Raw genomic sequence first — 26165 nt, forward strand, 5'->3', positions numbered from 1 at the left:
CCCGCAGGCCGGATCCGGTTCATCAGGGCTTTGGATCCGGCCCGCGGGATTGCCACCTCCGTGGCTCTGCGGGTCCTGTGCCTGCGGCTCCTGGGGAAGGGGGGGGGGGCAGAGGGCTCCGTGCGCTGCCCTTGCCTGCAGGAACCGCACCCTGCAGCTCCCATTGGCCGGGAACTGGAACCACGGCCAATGGGAGCTTTGGGGGAGGTACCTGCAGGCGAGGGCAGTGCACGGAGCCCTCTGCCCCCACTCCTCCAGGGCCGTAGGGATGTGGTGCCGTCCGCTTCCGGGAGCGGCGTGGGGCCAGGGCAGGCAGGGAGTCTGTCTTAGCCCCGCTGCACACCGCTGCCACCCCGGAGCCACGCCAGGTAAGCGGCACCGGGCTGGAGCCTGCACCCCGAACCCTTCCTGCACCCTGCACCCCAACCCCCCGCCCCGAGCCCCCCTTGTATGCCCTACACCCCTTCAGCACCCCAACCCCTTGCCTTGAGCCCCTTCCTGTACACCACACCGCACCCCCCTCCTACACCCCGCACTCCCTCCCACACCCCAACCCCCTGCCCCAGCCCTACATTCATGGCCCCGCATGCAATTTCCCCACCCAGATGTGGACCTCGGGCCAAAAAGTTTTCCCACCCCTGTTCTAGGAGAATCTCTGCCCTGGAAAAAGAGTATGCCAGAGATAACTTCCACTCTCTGTCCCTCCACACCAAATGGGAGTGTCCTTTCTACTGTACTTGTAGGCATGTCTCTGAGCCACCCCACCCTCATTGCCGGACTATCCGAGCCCCCTTAGCCAACTTTAAATAATCCCCACAACCCCCCTACAAGGGGAGGGACCACTATCCCCATTTTATGGAGGAGAAACTGAGGCATAGATAGACTAGCCATGATCACACAGGAGACCTGACTCCTAGCCCCTCTGCTCTAACCTGCTTGACCCCACTCCCTTCCCCAAACCAGGGATGAGTTCAGGAGTCCTGGTTCCCAACTCCCCTGCTCTAACCACTCAGCCACACTCCACTCCCCAAACCAGGGATGGACCACAGGAGTCCTGCTTCCCAGTCTAGTGCCCTATCCACTAACCCACAATGTTCCCCCCTACAAATCGCTAATAACCCCCATTGATTTTGGCTGGCATTGTGCCTGCTTGTTACACCTGAAAGGCCCCAGCACTCGCCTCCTTCCTTCCTACCTGCTCAGGCCCAGCTGCCGTCTGACCCGTCCTGGCCCGTACAGATCCTCTGGGGGCTGCTTATCAAATCCCCATCATGTTCCCAGCCCTTGAAGCGCCTGCCGAGACGAGGCTGGATGCCCGGCCGAGCCCTCAGCAGTGCTGGGCAGCTAGAATATGGTTTGGGGCTGCAGACCAGGCAATTTCCCACCCTGCTGGGTTCAGTCCTCTTCTCTCCAAGGGGGCTTCTGGTTGCCTGGAAAACAACTCAAAGTGCAACAGAACAAGGAGGGCGGACTTTCGTCCCAGTCACAGGTCACCTCTAATCACGCTCGGGACATGGCAACCCTGCCAGGAGAGAGCTAATCTCCTGTGTTGAGATAACGAGCCAGCTGAGCAGAATGCAGCCCAGGGCAGGCACCCGGGCTGGGGCTTGTGCCTCTGTATGCGGAGGCACCAGACTAGGAGCCAGGACTCCTGGGTTCTATTCCTGGCTCTAGGAAGGGAGTGGGATCTAGTTGGTTACAGCAGGGAGTGGGGTGGGAGCTGGGAATCAGGCTCCTGGGTTTTGGTCATCACAGATGGACCTCTCAGCGCTTATCTGGCTCCCATTACTGTGGTATCTGAACATCTCACATGCATTGATGAGTTCACCCTCACCGCCCCCTCTGAGGCAGGGAGCGATGGTTACCCCCAAGGTACAGAGGGCACGAAGACTTCAGGGACTTTGCTTCAGGTGACATGGGCAGTTTTGGACCGAGAATCACTATGCTGGAAAATAGCTACACAGGCCCAGCGAAAGCTACACAGTATAAATGGAAGGGAACCAGCCCCAGTGACTCCAATGGGGTTACTCCTGATTTACACAGGGGTGAACGAGTGGAGAATCAGGTCGGTATGTTTATTACTGTATTACCTTGAACCATTCAGTCACTTTGTCCTTAGCAACAAATAATACATTTTTACAGAGCAGAAACTACTGGCCCAGATCATCAATTGGTGTAAACTGGCATTCATTCCAGTGGAGCAACACTGATTTACACCTGCTGAGGATCTGGCCTAATCAATAGAAATTGGGCTCTGGTAAACTTACACCAGCTGGGGGGTCTGGCACCATGACTCCAATGGAGCTACAGCCCATTGACTCCAACTCGGGATCTGGCTCCATTGACTCCAATAGATACCAGCTGGGGGTATAGGCACCGACTCCATCGGCACCCACTGGCAGCCAGCTCCCCTCTCACTCCCAGCACCTCCCACCCACCAGTGGCCCCGCCGATCAACTCCTCCCTCTCCCTCCCAGCGCCTCCCGCCCACCATGATCAGCTGTTTCACCGCGAGCGGGAGGGTCTAGGAGGAAGGGGGAGGAGCAGGGACGGGGCATGCTCGGGGGGGGGGGTGGAACTAGGTGGGAAAAGGCAGGAAAGAGGCAGGGTGGGAAGAGGCAGGACTAGGGTGAGGGTTTGAGGGAAGGGGACGGGTGGGGGGCGGGACCTTGGGCAAAGTGGGGGGTTGAGCAATCCCCATGCCCGGAGGAAGCCGGCATCAATGGCTGGGAATCTGGCCCCATTGACTTCAATGGAGCTATGGCCCATTGACACCAGCAGGGGATCTGGCCCCATTGACTCCAATGGAGCTACGGCTGATTCCCACCAGCTGGGGATCTTGCCCAATGTTTGCAATCGCTGGCCCTGCCTGGAAGACTTAGGCGGGAAATGTCAAATTGGGCCTGTTGGAAAAGGCTCCATGAAAGGAGATGCAAAGAATGTGTGCAGCAGAGGGCTCTGGGGCAGTAACGCCTGGCACCAGTGCAGTCAGGGTCTAACAGAGCCCCAGTGCCAGATTCAGGGGCCAGCTGGAGTGAGGAGATTGCTGGCCTGGTGGAAAGGGCACTTGGCTGGGAACCTGGAGATGTGGGTCCGTTCCTGGCTCTGCCAGAGACATCTGGGTGATGCACTGCATCGCTCTTACCTCCCCCACCCTTGTAAGAACATAAGAACGGCCATACTGGGTCAGACCAAAAGTCCATCTAGCCCAGTATCCTGTCTTCCAACAGTGGCCAATGCCAGGTCCCCCAGAGGGAATGAACAGAACAGGTGATCATCAAGTGATCCATCCCCTGTCACCCATTCCCAGCTTCTGGAAACACGGGTATGGACACCAGCCCTGCCCATCCTGGCTAATAGCCATTGATGGACCTATTCTCCATGAACTTATCTAGTTCTTTTCTGAACCCTGTTATAGTCTTGGGCTTCACAACATCCTCTGGCAAAGAGTTCCACAGGTTAGCTGTGTGTTGTGTGAAGAAATACTTCCTTTTGTTCGTTTTAAGCCAGCTGCCAATTAACCTGTGACATAGGGTAACTACTTTTTCTTTCCACCCTCCTCATTCAACGTGATCTACGATGCTGCTGACCTGAGCTGAGAGAGGTCCCACAGATGGGGGTTGGGTGGGGAGGGAATAAACAGGTTGTTTGATGCAGGTCTGTGTGTAACTCAGCCTTAGATGTTCTGCCCACGAGTTACACCAGCAGCACCTGACCCTTGCTGGGTTTACTGTGGGAGGGTGATGGAGGCATGGGGCTAGCCCAAGGGCTGGTTTCCAGCTGTGGGCTCATGCCTATAATCAGGAGAATCCCTCCCACCGTAAACACACCCACCCATGTCCGTGTCTGTGAGTTAGTGTGGAACCACATCAGAGCTTCTGTCACTGCACAAAGCTCTTCTCTCTGCTACTTGCTCAGCCCCTGTGTGGTCTCGCCCAGTGGCTGAGCTCTCAGCTGCTGACACAACGCAGATAATAGACAACAGCACCCCGAGTCTTGCTGCTGGGAATGGTCAAACCAAACCCTTTTCCCACCCACCGGAAAACGGGAGTTCATCCAAACCATCATTTGGAGAGGCAGGAAAGTGGTTTTTTCAGCTAGGTTCCTCAATGGGGAATTTCAATCTGATGCATTTTTCGTTTTGTCTTGAACTGAAATTTTCATTTCGATTTCTGGACTATGGAAATTTCAGAGTTTGGGTTTTTTTTTCTTCCCTATTGTTTCCTCTCTTGCCACTGAATGCAAGGAACAAATGCATCCATGGAGCTTTCTTTGTTTCTATTTAGATCGTTAGGGGCAGGGACGGTCTTTTTGTTCTGTGTTTGGCCAGAACCTAGTCCAGTGGAGTCCTAGTCCATGACTGGGGTTCCCAGGCACGACCCCAATACAAAGACATAAATAATAACATAATATCTAGAAATTAGTTTTTTCCTTTTTCCATTCTGTAACTTTTCAAAACTTCTCCAGCTTTGGAAAAATGACAGGAAAAAAAGAAAAAGAGAGAAAAACTGGTAGTCTGACCAGTCCTGGAGATCTCACCCCCTGGGAACCAGGCATCTGAACCTCACGTAGCTGGGTGTCTGACTCTTGCTGATGAGCTGGATTGGGAGGGATGGTACAGTTGCATGCAATAGAACTTGTTTCCAATGTTCTATTTCATTAAAAGCAGGTTTATTTCCATTCCCGCAGTGTGAAAACAACCTTCCCATAAGGTTTCGTAGCTAAGCAAACACAGCCATCTGCCCATTGATGGCACAATGTGCATTGAAAAAGGGCTGTCCCTCAATCCAGATAGTTGCCTCTGATCCTATGATGCATCGGCAGGTTTGCATGTGCAGAGATCTGGCTGGGAGAGGGCAAGGCTCAGGGACACAGCCTAAGGGAGGTCCCTACAAACCAGACCCAGAGGAACTGACAGCTCTTCCCCATAAGGGAGGCAGTGAACGCATGGATGGGAGCCATGAGGTCAGTGCCATAGAAGTACATGGTCCCAACTTCGGAGTCCAGATACACTCTGATCTTGCCAGGTCTCTGGGGCAAGTCTAGCTGGCTCCACTACACATTGATTGCCCTGTCCTGGCCCTTGCTTGTAACTGAAACTGAACCAGCCCTTCCTGATGGCAGACTCCCTGGTAACGTCCAGAGCCAGCCCCTTGCACCTGCCACTGCCACCTCCACCTCCCACTAACGTCTCCCTGACAGGTAGCTGTCAAAGCCCAGTACGCAGGAGTAAATGTCCAATCTCCCCGAGCCATTGGGCTGGGGTGAGCTGTGTCTGGCTCCAGGGTCACGTCCTTTAGAGACAGACCGACAGGGGGACAAATGAACAGAGATCACAGGCCTGAGGGAGGCAGTTTGTTAATTTCAAAGGCAGAAATTGTTCTAGAGAATTAACCAGTGAATCTCTCTTGATTTAAAGGGAGGGAGGGGAAATGTGATAACTGTGAATGCCAATAGCAGGTCCTGAAGCACTTGATGTGTTTGACAGGTGCCTCTTTGATGTGTTTGACAGGCGCATGCAGAGGAGGCTGATTATCAGACATTTGATAGAAATTTGAGGTGGGAGGCACTCCCCCAAAAAATGAACCATAGGAGAGAGAAGCTTTTAATCTGAGCATTCAAAAAAGAAGGTGAAACTATAGAAGAGCTTGTGGCTGATCTGAGGCTGACCAGTCAATCTGGTAATTTTGAGGGGGCTACATAAGCGGCGCATGAACCACCCGTTTGGGGAAGTTAGCCCCCTAGCCCCAGTTCTTGTGCCTGAGGCCCTGCCCCTCCTCCACCCCTTTCCCCCACCCCCCAGCACCGAGTCCCAGGCTGCTGGCCGGCCTGTCCTAGCCCAAGCCGCTGCCCCCGCCCCCACCCGTTTTGGGGAAGAAGAGCTTGGGAAGAGAGGGAAGCAGGAGGGGGCGGAGTGTGGGTGGGGCCATGCCTGGCTGGTTTGGTGAGGCTCAGCCTCCCCTGGGCTGTGATACCCACTGCCCATGGGGGGCTAATAGAGTCCCTGATGAGAGAACCAGATCATGACTGGGATCTAAGACAAAAAACTTAGGCCTGGTCTACACTAGGCGTTTATGTCGAAGTTAGCGCCGTTACATCGAATTAACCCTGCACCCGTCCACACCGCGAAGGTATTTAGTTCGACATAGAGGTCTCTTTAATTCGACTTCTGTACTCCTCCCCGACGAGGGGAGTAGCGCTAAATTCGACATGGCCATGTCGAATTAGGCTAGGTGTGGATGGAAATCGACGTTAATAGCTCCGGGAGCTATCCCACAGTGCACCACTCTGTTGACGCTCTGGACAGCAGTACGAGCTCGGATGCTCTGACCAGCCACACAGGAAAAGCCCCGGGAAAATTTGAATTTGAATTCCTTTTCCTGTCTGGCCAGTTTGAATCTCATTTCCTGTCTGGACATCGTGGCGAGCTCAGCAGCACTGGCAACGATGCAGAGCTCTCCAGCACTGATGGCAGTGCAAGCTCAGAATAGAAAGAGGGCCCCAGCATGGACTGATCGGGAAGTCTTGGATCTCATCGCTGTGTGGGGCGATGAGTCCGTGCTTTCCGAGCTGCGATCCAAAAGACGGAATGCAAAGATCTATGAGAAGATCTCTAAAGACATGGCAGAGAGAGGATACAGCCGGGATGTAACGCAGTGCCGCGTGAAAATCAAGGAGCTGAGGCAAGGCTACCAGAAGACCAAAGAGGCAAACGGACGCTCCGGATCCCATCCCCAGACATCCCGTTTCTACGAGGCACTGCATTCCATCCTCGGTGCGGCCGCCACCACTACCCCACCACTGACTGTGGACTCTGAGGATGGGATAGTGTCCACGGCCGGATCCTCGGACATGTTAGCGGACGGGGAAGATGAGGAAGGAGATGAGGAGGACGAGGCAGTCGACAGCGCTCACAACGCTGATTTCCCCGACAGCCAGGATCTCTTCATCACCCTTACAGAGATCCCCTACCAACCCTCCCCAGCCGTTACCCCGGACACAGAATCTGGTGAAGGATCATCCAGTAAGTGTTGTAAACATCTAAACATTTATTTGTAACAGAACATGATTATTAACAATGTAAAAAATGGGTTTCTCATGATTACTTTGAATAACTTAACGGTTCAGTCATGGGCAGTGCAAGTATTTCAAAAAAATCTAGCAATGTCCGGTTTTGCATGATTGTCCTGCCCAAGCCGCTCTACTGTGTAGTCCCTGCTACTGCAGCTACAGTAAGATGCGGTCTATATGTCCGGGGATGGAGCAGAAATCCTCCTGGGACATCTCAAGGAAGCTCTCCTGCAGGTAATTTGAAATCCGCTGCATTAGGTTCTTGGGGAGAGCGGCCTTATTGGGTCCTCCGTAGTAGGACACGTTGCCGCGCCACGAGACTAGCAAGTACTCCGGAATCATTGCTTGGCACAGCATGGCGGCATACGGCCCTGGTCTTTGGAGGCTTTCCCGGAGCATTCTCTGTCTGTCGCTCTCAGAGATCCTCATGAGGGTGATGTCGCTCATGAAGACCTGCTTTGAATGAGGTAGGGGAATGTTATTAGTGTTGGCTGGTTTGCAGCCACGCGGTGGAGGCGGGAAAGGGTCAGCCGAAAGGGATCGTTCCCGGGGACAGCCGCGAGGGTGTGGGACAGGAGCAAACTTCCTGCTTGCCGGATTGCTGGCAGCAGGGACCGACATTGATTTCAATGTGAAATGAGGCCATTGCTAATATTAAAGTTTTAAGCTGCCACGAATCTACGGCTTACCATGTCTGCCTGCAACAGAAATTCCGTTGTCCTGACAGGGTTCTCAAAAGTGCTCTGCAAAACCACAGACAGTGAATGCGAAGGCCGAGAATTCGACCTTGTGCTGAGTGCGCATGTGATAGGTGCTGTGCATGGTCCTGTTCACAGAGAAAGACTATGTTCTTTGTTCACAACTACATTTATCTTTCTGAGGAATTCACTCCCTTTTTCCCATTCCCACAGCCCCATCTGCGACTGTCTCACAACCTAGCCTGTCATCACACTCCCAGAGGCTAGGGAGGATTAGGCATAAGAAGAAGAGGACACGGGAGGACATGTTCTCCGAGCTTATAGCCTGCTCCAGAGCACAGGCAGCACAGCAGACCCAGTGGCGGGAGAACTTGTCCCAAATGCACCAAGCCAACATGGATCGGGAGGAGAGGTGGCGTCAGGAAGACCAGCAGGCGACTCAAACCCTGCTTGGACTACTGAGGGAGCAAACGGACACGCTCCGGCGCCTTGTGGATGTTCTGCAGGAACGGAGGCAGGAGGACAGAGCCCCGCTGCAGTCCATCTCTAACCGCCCTCCCCCGCCACCAAGTCCCATACTCCCTTCACCCAAAGTGCACAGAAGGAGAGGCGGCAGAGTCCCTGCTAACTCTCACTGCACCCCTGCAGAGAGCTCGAGCAGCAGAAGGCTCTCAGTCCCCAAAGTTTGACAAGTTCTTTCCTTCCCGCCTGACACAAGCCCCCGTCCAAGTTTCACTTCCCAGTCCCCTGTGTAGTTGTTAATAAAAAATATGTTTCTGTTAACTACTGTTTCCATCATGTTCTTTTGGAGGAGGGGGGGAAAGGGGGTTGGTAATTGGACAGGACAGTCACCTTTGGCAGGGTACATAGTCGGGGGCAGGCACAGCAGCAGGGCACATACATAGTGCAGTGATGCAGTGACTACTTACCCTGGTTAGTCTGGGAGGTTCTTTTCATGTTATGTGGTGGGAGGTGGGTTGCTCTGTGACTTTGTGGCACGGGAGGGCAGTTAGAGATCTGAAGCGGCGGTCCTTAGGCAGGATCACAGAGCCACACAGCAGGGGATCTGTAAGCGTCCCCCCCCGCCACAAAGTCACATAGTACCCCCATACACACAGTCCCTATCAGGAGGGGTGACAGGCTCCGTTGAAAGAACCATCCCACCGCACCGGAGCCTGTCAGTCCTTCAGTTTAGAAGCTGCATTCGCGCGACTACACTACACCCGCTCCGCACCACAGTCTGCGTCCCAGTTTTAAAAAATTCCCGCGAAAACAGTATTACAGAAAACGGTGTGCTTTAACAAAGTAGAACTATTTTTATTTTGAAACGTGTGTTGGAAGTGGGGTGAAGGCTTCTCTGTACACAAAATTAGAAAGTCACAGGTTACCCTGCTCACTCAGGAACTTTGCTTTCAAAGCCTCCCGGATGCACAGCGCTTCCCGCTGGTCTCTTCTAATCGCCCGGCTGTCTGGCTGTGAGTAATCAGCAGCCAGGCTAATTTCCTCAACCTCCCACCCCGCCATAAAGGTCTCCCCCTTGCTCTCACAGAGATTGTGGAGCACACAGCAAGCTGCTATAACAATGGGGATATTGGTTTCGCTGAGATCACAGCGAGTCATCAAGCTTCTCCATCTCCCCTTGAGACGTCCAAAAGCACACTCCACCACCATTCTGCACTTGCTCAGCCGGTAGTTGAAGAGTTCTTTTTCAGTGTCCAGGGCACCTGTATAGGGCTTCATGAGCCAGGGCATTAGCAGGTAGGCTGGGTCCCCGAGGATGACTATAGGCATCTGCACATCCCCAACAGTTATTTTGTGGTCCGGGAAGTAAATACCTTGCTGCAGCCGTCTAAACAGACCAGAGTTCCTGAAAACACGAGCGTCATGAACCTTGCCCGGCCATCCCACGTAGATGTTGGTAAAACGTCCCCTGTGGTCCACCAGTGCTTGCAGCACCATGGAAAAGTAGCCCTTTCTGTTAATGTACTGGCTGGCCTGGTGGTCCGGTGCCAGGATAGGGATGTGAGTTCCATCTATGGCCCCACCGCAGTTTGGGAATCCCATCGCTGCGAAGCCATCTATGATCGCCTCCACGTTTCCCAGGGTCACTACCTTTGGCAGCAGTACATCAACGATTGCCTTGGCTACTTGCATCACAACAACCCCCACGGTAGATTTGCCCACCCCAAACTGGCTCGCGACTGACCGGTAGCTGTCAGGCGTTGCAAGCTTCCAGAGGGCTATGGCCACTCGCTTATGGACAGTCAGGGCTGGTCGCATCCGGGTGTCATTGCGCTTCAGGGCAGGGGACAGCAACTCACAAAGTTCAAGGAAAGTTCCCTTCCGCATGCGGAAGTTTCGCAGCCACTGTGATTCATCCCAGACCTGCAGCACTATGCGGTCCCACCACTCAGTGCTTGTTTCCCGTGCCCAGAATCGCCGTTCCACGGCATCAACATGACCCATTGCCACCGTGATGTCCTCGGCGCTGGGTCCCCTGCTTTCTGAGAGGTCTGTGCTACTCTCACACTTCAGGCCATCACCGCGTTGACGTAGCCTCCTCGCCTGACTTTTCTGCATCTGCCTCAGGGCAACCTGTATGATAAGCTGCGAGGCGTTGAGAGCGGCCACAACTGCAGCGATGGTTGCAGCGGGCTCCATGCTCACAGTGCTGTGGCGTCCGCGCTGTCAATGACTTGAAAAGTGCGCGAAATGATTTCCCGCCGGCGCTTTCAGGGAGGGAGGGAGGGCGGGAGTGAGTGATGGATGGATGACGACAGTTACCCAAAAGCACCCTCGACACATTTTTTTACCCAGAAGGCATTGGTGGCTCGACCCAGAATTCCAATGGGCAGCGGGGACTGCGGGAACTGTGGGATAGCTGCCCACAGTGCACCGCTTCCAATGTCGACGCTTTCCCCGTTAGTGTGGACTCACAAAGTCGAATTACTGTCCTTAGTGTGGACACACACGTTCGACTTTGCAATATCGATTCCAAATATTCGATTTAAGTAAAATCGAACTACTCTCGTAGTGTAGACAAGGCCTTAGAGAGACAGTACTGGAACACCCAGCATGAATCCTTCACAAGCAACAGAAAGGAGGCAGTGCAGAATGAAGCTTATGGAAGGTGGAGTGTGCTCTGACACTGTGGATGTGACAGAGAATCCAAAATATACAGGAAAAGAGACCAGAACCAGAGAGAGACATGTGGAGGTCAAAGTCAGAGTCCAGAAGACCGGTGCATGAAGCTGCACGCAGTGTGACAACCAGAACAAGCCAAGACAACGCCCGGCCTATGGGAAAGGAGGCAAGAATGGCAATAGATTATATCAGTTTACAAAAGTTTGCAAGCAGGAGTAGCATGTGCACAGCATGGACATAGAGAACAGCCACTGTACCACTAGTGCAGAGGAATTCTTCACAGGAGCAGTGAACTGCATTGCAGCAGAAGATGACGGGACTGTCACCCTGAAAGCAAATGGGACATTTGTTAATTTTAAGTTCGATGCAGGTGTACGAGCCACTGTGGTTTCAGAAACAGTGATACTAGCACTGACAGAAAAGCCCCCGGACAGTAGAAGATAAACAGGTACAACTCAGGGCTTACCAAGCTGAGCTTATCCCCACTAAGAGAGCATGCAAACTGGATGTATGCATAAGTGCCGACTCCGTGGGTGCTCCGGGGATGGAGCACCTACAGGAAAAAAACAGTGAGTGCTCAGCACCCACCAGCCACAGCTGATTGGAGACACCGCCAAACAGCTGTTTGGCAGCTCGGAGAGAGACTTGTGGGAGGGCAGACAGCAGCGAGTAGCAGGCAGGCAGGGGCCTCGGGGGAGGGGGCGGAGCAGGGTTGGGAAGAGGTGGCGTGAGGGCGGGGCCTCAGGGGTGGAATGGGGGCAGGGCCTTTGGGGGACGAGTGGAATGGGGACAGGACCTCAGGGTGGAGCAGGCATGGAGCACTCCTGGGAAAAAGTAAAACTCAGCTCCTATGGCTGTATGGGTAAAAAACAAACTGGAAAGGATCCAATTAGTAATAGTGCCAGGGAAAAGAGCGTGCGCTGTTGAAGTAGAACAGTGGTTCTCAACCTATTTACCTTTGTGGGCCGCATCCAATACTACTTGTATGGCCCTGAGGATATTAAATGGGCCGCAGCTCGGTGATGATTGGGCTGCAAGTGGCCCGCGGGCTGCCAGCTGAGAACCATTGGGTTAGGAGCATGGCAAGCCCTGAGGGTTCTCACTGGAGGGGCAGGGGACCAAAACAATTGAGGAAGAGTTTGAGGACATCTTCCAGGGGATAGGGTACACAATAAAGCTGAAAGAGCCTGTCATAAACATACAGCTATGGGTAGCATAAAATCCCTCCTTTACCTGTAAAGGGTTAAGAAGCTCAGATAACCTGGTTGAACAGTGTCTTTGGTTTTGCACACTTTACCCAGCCTGCCTTTATGTCTTTTTTAATAACTGTAACTTATCATTTAAGGCACAATGACCTGTTAACGCTTAAAATGAGTACAAAAACCTTCCCCCACAGATTTGAAAGTATCGTCTCACCTTATTGGTCCTTTTGGTCAGGTGCCAACCAGGTTATTTGAGCTTCTTAACCCCTTACAGGTAAGGAGGGATTTTATGCTACCCTTATCTGTATGTTTATGACAGAGCCCAACTGCCCTACAATTCACATCCCTGGATAAATTCCCATCACCCTAAGGCAAAGGCTAAGAGTGGAGATGGGCCGCTCATTGCTCTGGGAAACATAGATCAAACAGAAGAACCAGGAGTAGATACACATAGAATCATAGACTCATAGGACTGGAAGGGACCTCGAGAGGTCATCTAGTCCAGTTCCCGGCACTCGTGGCAGGACTAATCACATACCTGTGACTGTAGGCAAGACAGAACCCTTGGCTTATGCAGGATTAAATCAATTAAAGAATTAAATCAATACATAAAAAGGGAACTTTTCCTACTACCTACAAAGCAGAGATGTCTTTGTGGAGGTGAACGATGCCAGATATTTTTATACACAGGATGCATCAGCAGGGTTCTGCCAGGTGGAAAACAGACCCGATGTCTGTGCACATTCACACTCTTTCTGTGAGACAGACTGTGCAGATTGGGCTGTGCTCAGCACCCACAATGTTTCACTGGAAAATGCAACACATTTTGGATGGTGTAGAGGGTACCAAGATTTACATAGGTGACATTTTGAGCTGTAGAAGAACATGACCAGAAGCTCCAAGCCAATGGTGGATTAATGGGGCCCATGCCCAGGGGCCCTGGCCAATTTGGGGGCCTCCGCAGGAACCTGGGTAGAAGTGGGGGGGCCCAGCCATGCTGGAACTGTGGTCTCACTCCCTGTTCCTCCTTATCCCCTTGGCCAGAGAAGGAGGCTTTTCTCATAGTCTATAGGTGTAAAAAGTTCCAGGTCCTTATTTTAGGGAGGCCTGTGATATCTGAAACTGACCATAACCCACTTACTGCCTGCGATGGCACAGAGAGAGACCCCCACACCAGCAGAGAAGGGGTTAAAGAGAGTCTGTGGGCCCAGCTAGACCCTCCCCGCTGCACCGTCAGTCAATGCCAAGCCTGGAGGGAGAATAAAAGGTGAGAATGTGGCTCAGTTCAGGGCTGAGCTTTGCCAAGTCTATAGAGACGGATCCAACAATGACATCACGGGTAGAGTGGGAACAGCCTTCTGTGTTCCTAGCCTTGGAATCCAGAAATCTAAACCGGCTCCTGTGACCGTTCCGACGGGTGATCTAATCAGGATATTGTTGGCACTAAGCTGGGTAAGAGATGTGCAACTGGCCGGCATGGGTGGCTGGTGAAGCTTCCCCTGGGGGAGGCTAGCTCCCTGTCCCACCTCTTCTGCTCGCAGCCCGGTTCATACTCCACCTACTCCCTGTCCCCGCTCCACCCCAGGCCCTGCCCCTGCTCGGCCCCCTCCCCACTCAGTCCCTCTCCACCACCGCTCACTGCGTTCCTCCTCTCCTCACCCGTCCCCCGCGAGGCCCCCACCACCTGCAGGGACACAAGGAGCAATGAGGGGGGTATGTCTCGTGGGCGCAGGGGGCTGGAGGAGAGGAGGGACTCGGCCAGGGATGGGAGGTGGGGGCCTTGGGGAAGGGGAGGAGCAGGGAGGGGAAGAGGTAGAACGCTGGCGGGGCCACCACGGCCCAGGTGTCCAGCGGCAGGTTCACAGCGGCTGTGCCAGGGAAGGCTTAGCATCCCCTGGCCTTTTATACCTGCCGCCTATGCTGGCCAGAGCTGTAATTTTATCTGATTCCTTGTCAGGCAAAATGACAATTGGAACAGGGACTTCGGAAAGCAGAAATGACATCATAAATGAAATAATGTTCCTCACTCCGGAAACAATTTAGGCAGCGGTCTGTATAACAAATAGCATGGATTCCGGCACGTATTGGAATACCCGGCGATGAGATGACTGACAAAGCAACAAAACATGCTCTAAAAAATGAGGAGGTGGAGATTAAAATACCCTTAAATAGGCTGGAATCTGAAAGTCATGAAGAAACTTGCGAAGGAGTGACAAGAACTACAGACTAAGGAACCAAAAGGACAAAGGTTCTATGATGTGTGCTCCAAAATCCAAGCTAATACTACACTCTGCAGTCAGGAAAGGAAAAGCGAAGTACTCATTTTAAGCGTTAACAGGTCATTGTGCCTTAAATGATAAGTTACAGTTATTAAAAAAGACATAAAGGCGGGCTGGGTAAAGTGTGCAAAACCAAAGATACTGTTCATCATGGTCTACGGCATAGTGGGCAATATTCTACGGAAAGAAAGTTTCTTTATGAAAAATGGAGTCTGCTTGGGATCAAAGATTTGTCCCCAAAGGGTCTGGTGAGAATCAGCTTAACATACATCTGGGTTTTCCTGGACAAAGCCTCTTTTTTGAGCCTCCTTCCTCTGTCCAGGTGGATTTTTCAAATAACAGGCAACCTCCAGGGGGTTTGCAGAGCAGACAAGCCCTGCTCAGAAAGAGCCCCAATTGGTCTGCTTCCTGATTGGTTCCTCCCCTACATTTGCAGCTGATTGGTCCATTCCCCTGCAAGCAACTGCTGCCAGATCCCACCCACCTCGGCTATAGTTCCCAGCCCTGGGGAGGGGGTCCTGCAGGTGTTGTACTTAAAGTACTGCACAGGATCTTTTGAGGGAGAATAAGGCAAAACGCCCCATTTATTGGTAATACATGTATTAATTAACACTGTATCATATGCATATGATATATATTACACTCACACACTCACATACACACACATAAGCATACTCTTGTCTTGTTGATGTTACCAATTACTTGCTCCCCTTAACTTCACTGACCAGGTGAGTTAGATGAGGGAGGGGTTGGAGCTGGGCTTCTGCCAATCCGGATCGATGCTCCCATGTTGACAAGACGAGACCTGGGGTCCTCTGCAAGACACCTCACATTTATAGCAGCTTCCCTCTCATGCAAATCTGTACCAGATTCAAAATCTGTGTCTGTGTCCATTGGTCCTTTGTGCTGCTTCCTTCTGGGTGTTGTCCCAATGCTGCAAAGAGGGTGTTTCCAAAAGAAGGTGCTTGCTTCTAACCCCTGAGGCTGTCAGTATGTCTGCTCTTCTTTAATGAGCCCACTTGGCACGTTTTATTGTCCTTGGGTCTGGCTTCCATCCCCTCTCCAAGGGTTGCAGCTGTCTGGAGGTGCTGTCTTCCATGCCTTCCTCATTCACACCTCCTTCATTCAACAGGGCAATTGATTAAGAGTGTGTGTGTGGGGGGGGAGATCTTGTTCTACTGCTAGCAAAAAGACATTTTTCTTCTATCTTATTCTATCCTTAGGGGCTATAACATTATACCAAGGTTCAATGCAAAGTTTCTATATGAGGCTTTGATACAAAGTTTCATGAAAACAGAGGTCACACATGGGTAGACCCACGACAAGGTTATATGAAGAGGCACAATGTAAAGTCATATGAAAATTATCAGAGATTTATCTACACAGGGAGGGGCTGACTGATGACTGGCATTGAATCCTGAGCTTGTGCCAGCTGCCCTGCCACCATGACAGGGAGTGACACAGCCCCCCACCTCCAGTGAGTACCCCTGCCACAGGTACCCCCTCCAGCACCCCCAACTGTACCCCCTCCAGCTCACCCTCCCCCCCGGCAGTGTTCTCTTTTTTGGGAACCTGAACTATGGTAACTGTATGTGAGAGTGCCAGGGAAATGGAATTGTGCAAAGAAAGCCTGGCTGAGTTTTCTTAAGGCTACTAGACTGTGCAAAAGGAGATAGATAAAAAACGCATCTAGCAGTGAATGAAGGAAGTGGCCACCATAGACAAAAAGAGGCAAAGTTCAGGGCTGGCTGGCGAGGAAGGGAGACAGAGTTCTCCCTCTCTGCAGGAAGGGTGGAGAAACAGGCCTGATGTAGTAGGGCAGCCGCTGGGGGAGAAGCACTCAGCCCCCAGGAGACAGCGCCGCTTTGCTAAGAAACTGTTTAGGAGACGGGACAACCCAGTAGTGAGTTAACTTTACTTTACAGTTAGGAGCTAAGCCTCTTCAGTGCCCTAAAAGGGTTAAGACTGTAGGAGCATCCAGTGGACACAGGGGACAGAGGCTTCCTCCTCCCCACACCCCATGGAGATACAGTAGAACCCCAGAGTTATGAACTGATTGGTCAACCACACACCTCAGTTGCAACCAGAACCATGCAATCAGGCAGCAGCAGAGACCAAAAACTAAAAAAGCAAATACAGGACAGTACTGTGTTAAATGTAAACTACTACAAAAATAAAGGGAAAGCAGCATTTTTCTTCTGTGGAAAGTTTGAAAGCTGTATTATGAAGGACATAAATCCACACCATGTAGAGGTCAAAGCATAGGGGTTTATTACACACAGCACTGGCGGAGTGTCACCTGGCTTATTAGGCTCAGAGACACTGTCAATCAAATGATTACAATGAAATATATAGATTTTCCATGGGCGGGGGAAAGTGACGGGGTAGGCAGTTTCACACCCCAGGATAGGTTTTGCAGCAAGACAAGATAGCACATTAGCCAATGGTTAAAAGGTTACATAATGTCTCCGCCCATGGTCTCAAATTAGCAAGTTAACATTTAATTAATACTTTGATAAAATGTTATTAGTATAAAATATATATGTTGAATTCTGATTTGGGGTCCATAGGAATGGAGCAACTTCTTTGATTGTTCAACAGGTACATTCCTAGGGGTTAAAGCAAAGAAACAGTGAAAGGATATGGTAATACAGATTGTCTCCTTTATGCCTTAAGGCAGGGCATTGGTCCCTGGGAAGGGAGGTGGAAGGATGCTATATCATTATACTGACATGTGCCAATTTTTCATAAACTCAAGGTTGGATCTGTGGGAAGACTGTTTTCCCTTCAGGAGAAACACAATAGGAACAGGGATCCTTTGTTCAATTTGAAACATTGGATGAAACATAATTATTCAGTTATTGCCTTAACATCTGGCATTTCTACTGACCAAGCATATCTTAGCAAAGGCAATGTTATTTTGTTTACCCCAGCTTTCTCTTAGCTGATCACTATTAGCTAGGCCTCTGGTCTCCAGACCAAACTCTGGACTTTGGGTCTGGAAAAGAGCTGGCATAATTCATATACCAGGTTGTTATATAACATGCACATGGATTTTAACCCTTCAATTAAGCCAATGTTCAGTTGTAAACTTTTGAAAGAACTGTAACGTTTTGTTCAGAGTTACGAACATTTCAGAGTTATGAACAACCTCCGTTCCCGAAGTGTTCTTAATTCTGAGGTTCTACTGTAACCGCGGCTGGGTCAGGATGCTGGGAAAGTCCACAAGGGGGCACTATTCCATGACACTGCACTTGCCAAAGGGGCCTATATCTGAGGGCAGGTCTACACTACGGCTGGGATCGATGCTCTGAGATCGATCCACTGGAGGTTGATTTAACAGGTCTAGTAAAGACCCCCCAAATCGACAGCAGATTGCTCTTCAGTCGACCCCGTACTCTACCCCCGACAAGAAGAGTAAGGTAAATCGACGGGAGAGTTTCTCCAGTCAACCCCCCGCAGTGTAGACCCTGCGGTAACTCGACCTACAGTACGTTGACTCCAGCTATGTTATTCATGTAGCTGGAGTTGCATCGCCTAGGTCGACTTACCGCGGTAGTGTAGACATAGCCTCAGTTCCCACATGTCTGTGCTAATTTCGATGGAAGAAATGGGGCTAGAGATTCCAAGGTGTTAGCATGACCCTGTCACTGTCCAACACGAAACAGTTCAACACAGGCCGGGGCTCCGAGGGCAGAGACCTCGGCCTGCTTAGTCCCATGGCAATGACCACCCTTAAAAATCAGTGTAACCTTTTATTAAAGAGACAGGAAAAGAAGGGAAAATGATCCAGCCTTTGAAATGTGAACTATTAAGGGAGATTTTTGTTGTAACAACATCCCTTGTCCCCTTTCCCTTTCACTGGAGAGAGTTCTAGCCGTTTGACAATCCTTCGGCTGGTATTACAGAGGGTATTAAACTGTCCATTTGCGGGAATAGACAAAAGTTGAGCTGAGATGGGCTGAAGCTGTTGTTGCTAGAATCTGCTCCTGCTTCCTTTAAGACAGAACAAGACAAACACACTCAAGACAGGAAAGGAAAGAACAGCCGAGAGAGAAAATGCAGCTTCTGTCTCTAGCGTTAACTCGCACTCACAAACTCACTGTTGGAGAAACACAGGCCCAGCACATGGTCCCATCAGCCACTCCGAGACCTTGGGCCAGTTTAGGGCATTGCTTTTAGCTGCCTCTCTGGTCATGGGCTCACAGCAGCATTGCAAAATATACAGTCTTGGGCAACTAAGCCAGACTCTCATTAAACAGAAGGCAAAAGGAGAGCAATAGGACAGAGAAATAATAAGGAAGGAAGGAAAAGGACACACGGGGGGCCAGGTGGCAGCGAAGACCCAAGTCTCATGTCCCAGATGCTCTTCAGGATTTAGCCAAAGCCAGTAGAGGTGGTAGTGTCGTCTGGGTCAATCTGGCTGGACCGCACTGAGGATCAGGACGGTGTGGGCCCCACAGTGTAATGGTAGATCCCGGACTCCCAGGAGACGGTGGGGGTGGCAGACATGTTGGTAGGCCTGACTCCTTCCAGTCCACTTAGCTTCCACCATTGTGACTCCCCACCAAAGACTCTTTTTCAGGACCCTAAAAGAGAATGATGGGGGAACAGCCCCTCCCCTCATTATTTTGTCCACCAATTAAGCCAAATTTCCAACAAGTCTGTTTTGCTCCATTCCTTTCTGGTTCCATTCTCCTCTTATTTACCAGGCACGCTCTCAGCACACTCCTTGGGTGGTATTGGTTGGCCATTGTGTTTGGACTAATTCAGTCTGCCTTTAATTTTCCTGCCTTTCATAAATAATTGTATGTAGTTGGCTGAATTGGACATCTGTTACCTTGGACAACTTAACACTGTGTGTGTGCAGTGCCCAGCATGATGGGGCCCAGATCTGTGTGTGTCATAACTATAAAGGGAAGGGTAACAGCTCTCCTGTGTACAGTACTATAAAATCCCTCCTGGCCAGAGACTCCAAAATCCTTTTACCTGTAAAGGGTTAAGAAGCTCAGGTAACCTGGCTGACACCTGACCCAAAGGACCAATAAGGGGACAAGATACTTTCAAATCTTGGGGGGGGGAAGGCTTTTGTTTGTGCTCTTTGTTTTGGTTGTTGTTCGCTCTTGGGACTGAGAGGGACCAGACATCAATCCAGGTTCTCCACATCTTTCTAAACAAGTCTCTCCTATTTCAAACTTGTAAGTAAACAGCCAGGCAAGGCGTGTTAGTTTTTATCTTTGTTTTCTCAACTTGTAAATGTACATTTTACTAGAGTGTTTATCTCTGTTTGCTGTATTTTGAACCTGAGGCTAGGGGGGAGTCCTCTGAGCTCTTTAAGTTTGATTACCCTGTAAAGTTATTTTCCATACTGATTTCACAGAGATGATTTTTACCTTTTTCTTTAATTAAAAGCCTTCTTTTTAAGAACCTGATTGATTTTTCCTTGTTTTTAGATCCAAGGGGGTTGGATCTGTATTCACCAGGAGTTGGTGAAAGGAAGGAGGGGGGATGGTTAATTTCTCCTTGTTTTAAGATCCTAGGGGGGTTGGAACTGTATTCACCAGGAGTTGGTGGAAGGAAGGAGGGGGGGATGGTTAATTTCTCCTTGTTTTAAGATCCAAGGGGTTTGGATCTGTATTCACCAGGGAATTGGTGAATGCCTCTCACGGCTACCCAGGGAAGGGAATTAGCTTTGGGATGGTGGCAGCAGACCAGATCTAAGCTGGTAGTTAAGCTTAGAAGTCTTCATGCAGGCCCCCACATTTGTACCCTAAAGTTCAAAGTGGGGAAGCAGCCTTGACAGTGTGTCTGTGCAGCGCCCGGTGCGACGGGGCCCTGATCTCGGTCACTATGTGTCTGGGCAGCGCCCGGTACAAAGGGGCCCTGATCTCTGGCACTTTGTGTCTGTGCAGCGCCCGGTGCGACGGGGTTCTGATCTCGGTCACTGTGTGTCTGTGCCGCGCCCGGCGCGACAGGGCTCTGATCTCGGTCACTGTGTGTCTGTGCCGCGCCCGGTGCGACAGGGCTCTGATCTCGGTCACTGTGTGTCTGTGCCGCGCCCGGTGCGACAGGGCTCTGATCTCGGTCACTGTGTGTCTGTGCAGCGCCCGGTGCGACGGGGGTCTGATCTCGGTCACTGTGTGTCTGTGCAGTATCTGACATTACAGGGCCCTGATCTTGGTTGGGTCTCATAAGTGTATCTGTAATACATATAATGAAAATAATGCTAGCTGGGGGAGCAAAGCAGGTGTGTTGATTTATAACAATTGATACCCACGTAGGAATTTCCTTTCCCCTGTATCGAAGAATCCATCACTTCTTTGTGGTTAAATTGGAGGATTTCCTTTTTGCTCTTTGAACCCTCCATAAGTAGCAGGCAGGCAAGAAGAGGAGGCAAACACACACTGACAGGAACAAGAAGAGGCCAACCTTCCAAGAGGAGACTTTGGGGAAAAACTCATCTGCAAAAGGAAGAAAGAAGAGACCTCATGTTAGTCTTCTGCAACATGCAAAGGCAAATAAACAAACAAAACAATTGGACATGGGCCCTGTTTTGTCTCCTTCACGATGCATGAAAAAGCCCTCAGTGCTATTTTCTAAAAGTTGTTTATTTTCTCCCTTTTTGTTTTTAAAGCATTCAAACCCCAGAAATATTGAATTCAGGTTTTCTGCACTGGACCTCTCTTTGGAGAACACAGGGATGTGGGCTGAGAGTTTTGGCAATTCTTGAATAATAGGGTGCCCAACAAAGAGGGGTTTTGCTTGGGCATTTGAGTCCTAGAACTAAATAATGGTGGCATTTTCAATATGGCCTAGTGAATATAATTGTATTTCATTTTTTCATTTCAGTGGCACCTAAAGGCCCCAAGTAAGATCAGGGCCACGTCACGTTGGGCGCTGTACAGACACACAGTGACCAAGATCAGAGCCCCGTCACGCCGGGTGCTGCCCAGATGAACGGTAATCAAGATCAAGGCCCGATAGCTCTGGGTGCTGCACAAACACACATGGTGACCGAGATCAGGGCTCCATCGCGCTGGGCACTGAACAGACACATGGTGACTGAGATCAGGGCCCCGTCATGCCGGGTGCTGCACAGACACGCAGTAAAAGACAATCACTGCCCCAAAGTTCTCACAGTCTATCAATACCAATCTGGACCCAGGTCTGTGTCCTGGTTCCATTAGCAGCTCACCTGAGATGAGAATGGCTGAGACTTTCTCCGGGCCAGGTGAGCCAGGTCTGATGACACAAATCAGTGTTGGGGCCGACTGCTCAGTCACTACCACGGAGCTGGAGACATCAAAGAAGTCCTGGTTTCTGGAGATTTTTTCCTCCTTAGATGGGGTCAGTCTCTCCCTGTGGCCATTTCTCCAGAGCACCTTTGGCTTCGGGTACCACCCCACAGAGAGACATGTCACGTTCATCTGCTTGCCGTCATATCCACCAATATGGAGGAGGGGGTCCGAGCCGGAGCCTGGGGGAGTGAAATCAACATGAATTCTCCCTTGATTTCATGCTATCCTCATTCCTGATCCCCTTATGGACTGCCCCGGAGAGTGGGGTTCTGAGAGCTGGGGAGAGCTGATGGCTGGGTACTGGAGCTGAGACATTGACACTGAAAATAGGGGGCACATATCTGCCATTGCAGGGCATCCTCTATGGAAGGAGGCTCTGTCGGGCTGTCACAACCCAATGGCCCCCTCCCCTTAGGGAGTCCCCTGGGAAGGTAGATCAGCACTGTATATTGCTAATGCTGTTGCAAGCATCGCAAAGCATTTTGGGGAGGGTTAAAGGTGTGTGAGTGGAGAGTGGAAGTTTCCTTTGTAGGTTACAAGAGGTTGAGAAGGGGGGAAGAAGAAGAAAAGACCAGAGAACAAGTTAACTCAACACTGCAGCTAGTAAGCTCAGTCCGAAGATAAGACGCTGGCCCTGGCCCAAGGTCATGGGCTAGACGAGAAATCTACAGATGCCCAGCCATGAGAGGATGAGAACTAAGTTGAGCAGAGCTGCAGAAATAGCAGCGAGAACAGTGAGAGAGAATGAGATGCAGAGCTGCAGAGATAGCAGTAAGAACAGTGAGAGCGAATGAGGCGGTGACAGTGAAGGCCAACAGGAGGGAAAACAAAGTCTCCAGAGCCAGTGTGTTTTGGGCAGCCAAGAAGGCCACAGAAAGCCGGTTTGGACTGGCACAAAGATTTATGAGGAGAGGCTGAGGGAACTGGGACTGTTTAGTCTGCAGAAGAGAAGAATGAGGGGGGATTTGATAGCTGCTTTCAACTACCTGAAAGGGGGTTCCAAAGAGGATGGTTCTAGACTGTTCTCAGTGGTACCAGATGACAGAACAATGAGTAATGGTCTCAAGTTGCAGTGGGAGAGGTTTAGGTTGGATATTAGGAAAAACTTTTTCACTAGGAGGGTGGTGAAGCACTGGAATGGGTTACCTAGGGAGGTGGTGGAATGTCCTTCCTTAGAGGTTTTTAAGGTCAGGCTTGACAAAGCCATGGCTGGGATGATTTAGTTGGGAATTGGTCCTGCTTTGAGCAGGGGTTTGGACTAGATGACCTCCTGAGGTCCCTTCCAACCCTGATATTCTATGATTCTATGATTCTATGAAAGAGACCCAGGAACGGAGGTCGCGGAATGGAACACCACCGAGGAGCCAGGACTTAAAACCCTCCTGAGAGCTGGAGCAATTTGGAGAGCACAGCAGATCCTTGGATGGCCTGGGCCCAGGACAGCACTCCCGTCCACCTCTTCCCCACCCTTCTTCTGATGTTACACCCAGACTTGGCCAGTCTGGGTCGTGTGTGTGTGAGCATGAAAGTGGGTTATGGCTTGGGGCATTAATGCTTTCTTTCTTCCCCTGAGTGACGTGGGAGCGTTCCCAGCACTCTCTGCTGTTATTTTATTATTTTATTTAATAAAGCTTTAAAATTTAGACACTTGGTGTGCCTCATCATCTCCTCCCCAAAAAGATCCTGTGGCCCCAGCCTGATCAACTGTGGCCCCAGACAGATTGGTAACAAAAATCTGTCACAGGACTCCTGGGGAGCCCACATGCTCAGGGTCCTTATATGCAGCCTGGGCGTCTCTGCCCCACAGGCTCTGCTTTGGTTCAGCCAGCTGGGCTGGACGGAGGAGTCACTGGGGGAGATTTTCTGGCCTGTGACTGCAGCAGGCTTTATGGGCTGGTCCCCCCCAGTCCATCCCTCCCTTCCCCAGAGCCACGCAGGCTGAATCCAGCCTCTCCCCACCCCAGGATCACTCACTCGTCACACGGAGCTCCAGTGTGGCGTTGCCAACGGTGTTGTTGGACTGGAAGTCACAGAGGTAGCGCCCTTCATCCTGCAGGGTGAGGTTCCAGATCCGCAGGGCCAGGCTGCCTTTCTGGATCCCGTCCCGCAGGAGCTCCGTCCTGCCCCGGTACCACTCACCCTGCACCTCGCTCCCGTTCGGAAGGTACACATGGACGTCCTGGCCTCCCCGGCTCCATTTCACCTGCATGGCCTGGGCGCTGAGCGCGGGGGAGAGGTGGCAGGGCAGCAGCACGGTGCCCCCCAGCGGGGCGGAGAGGGGGCCGGCAGGAGCCAGCACCTGGAAATTCACTGGGGAAAAGGGCAGAGAGACAAGCCTGGGGTCAGAGGGGAGCGGTGGGAAGCAGCTTCGCCTCTGACATAGCCCAGCCCCCAGCCCCACCACCCAGCCCGGAGACCCTAGCGGATCCTGGATAGAGGGGCTGAGAGAGAGCTGTGAGCAGGGGTTGGGGAGGGAAGGGTGGAGGCATGTGTATAGGGATGGATGAATGGGGGAGATGGATGGAAGAAGTGTATATTGATGGATTGGGGAGAGGACAGATGTATGGAGGAGGAGTGTATATGGAGAAGGATGGAGGAGTGTATATGGAGAAGGATTGAGGGGTGTGGGGATAAATGATGGATAGATGGATGCATGGAGCAATGTGTGTATGGGGAGGCCTGGATGTAATGAATGGATGGAGGGGTGTGTATCGGGATGGAGGGAAGGATGTGGGGGGTTGGATGGAAGAAAGGATGGGACAGATGGAGGGGTGTATATGGGAATGGATGGATGGATGGATGTGGGGGATGGATGGATGAAGGAGTGTTTATTGGGATGGATGGATGGATGGATGGATGGATGGATGTGTATGGGGATGGTTGTGGGTGGATGGATGGAGGGGTGTGTATGGAGATGGATGTGGGGAGATGGATGGATGGATGGATGGATGGATGGAGGGGTTTGTATGGGGATGGATGTGGGGGGATGGATGGAGGGGTGTGTATGGGGATGGATGTGGGGGGATGGATGGGAGGGGATAGATGTGGGGGGATGGACAGTGACTCCATTTGTCACACGTTACTGTGCATATGAGTGAGCGCTAGATCCTGCGCTCTCACCCCCGAGCCCAGTGCATTACCAGGGCAGTCACCCCAGACTGTTCCCGCCATACGTGAGAGCCAGCTGGGGCCCCGTGACCACGCAGCACCATTAAGGACAGAGCCTCTGTCACGAAGTGTGCGGGGAGACAAGGCCCTGCACTCCGGCTTCCTGCGATTCACCATGACTCTCAGCCAGCCAGTAAAGCAGAAGGTTTATTTAGATGACAGGAACATGGTCCAAGACAGGTCTTTCAGGTACAGACAACAGGGCCCCCTTAGTTTGGTCCAGCTAGGGGCCCCAGGGACACCACAGCCCCATTGGGGGGTCAGAGCCCCATCTGGGCTCCACTCCATTTCACCAGCCAGCTCCAAAAAAACCCTCACTCCCTCCAGCATCTCTCACTCAGCCTCTTCCCAGCTCCTCCCCCAGCCTTTGTCCAGTTTTCCAGGCAGAGGTGTCACCTGGCCTCCAACCTCCTTCCTGGGTTCTCATGTTACGTGCTCAGGTATCCTCCCTCAAGGCCAGTCTCCCATCCCCCAATGCAGACCATCCCAGCCAAACTCCCCTGCAACCTTCCCCGGCCAACATTCCCCACTCAGCATTTAAAAAGAACAGGAGTACTTGTGGCACCTTAGAGACTAACAAATTTATTAGAGCATAAGCTTTCGTGGGCTACAACCCACTTCTTCGGATGCATACGGTAGCCCACGAAAGCTTATGCTCTAATAAATTTGTTAGTCTCTAAGGTGCCACAAGTACTCCTGTTCTTTTTGAGGATACAGACTAACACGGCTGCTACCCTGAAACCTGTCAGCATTTAAAGACCACATTAAGAACAGTCCCAGTTTGTCACAGCCTCCTTACCGGCCACTGCAGCCTGAATGTGCAGGAGGAGGACGGCTGAGAGCAGGGCAGCGCTGGAGTGTGGGTGACGGGATCCCAGCATCTGGCAGGGCAGCTCTTCCTGGCCTCAGGGCTGGACAGGAGCTGATGAACTATGGGGAAGCCAAGGAGACAAGTAGGGTGACCAGACAGCAAATGTGAAAAATCGGGACAGGGTCTGGGGGGTAATAGGAGCCTATATAAGAAAAAGACCCAAAAATCGGGACTGTCCATATATAGTATCAGGACATCTGGTCACCCTAGAGACAAGGGATGAGAAGGGAAATAGCTGCTCACCCGACAACTCCCTCCCTTCACCCATGGGTGGAGTAGGATAGGGTTACCATATCTATTAAATAAAAAAAGAGGACCCTCCACGGGCCCTGGTCCCGCCCATTTCCCCACCCCCCAATCCCGCCCCAACTCCACCCCTTCCCCGCCCTAACTCTGCCCCCTTCTCCCTTCCACTCCCAGCCACAGGGAAAGGG

General features: G+C 51.6%; 1 protein-coding gene across 1 annotated transcript in view; it reads right to left on the reverse strand.

The window, feature by feature from the left end:
• LOC117886972 (butyrophilin subfamily 3 member A1-like) overlaps window positions 1-25789 on the reverse strand; it is a gene marked incomplete in the record, with an annotated part of 150222 nt that extends 124433 nt beyond the window's left edge. The window contains 1 exon segment of the mRNA XM_034789166.1: window positions 25679-25789. Within this exon segment, the coding sequence (XP_034645057.1) occupies window positions 25679-25741 (63 nt within the window).
• Window positions 25790-26165: the final 376 nt, after the last annotated feature.

This window comes from Trachemys scripta, chromosome 14, assembly GCF_013100865.1.
Source record: "Trachemys scripta elegans isolate TJP31775 chromosome 14, CAS_Tse_1.0, whole genome shotgun sequence".
NCBI classification, from domain to species: Eukaryota; Metazoa; Chordata; order Testudines; family Emydidae; genus Trachemys; species Trachemys scripta.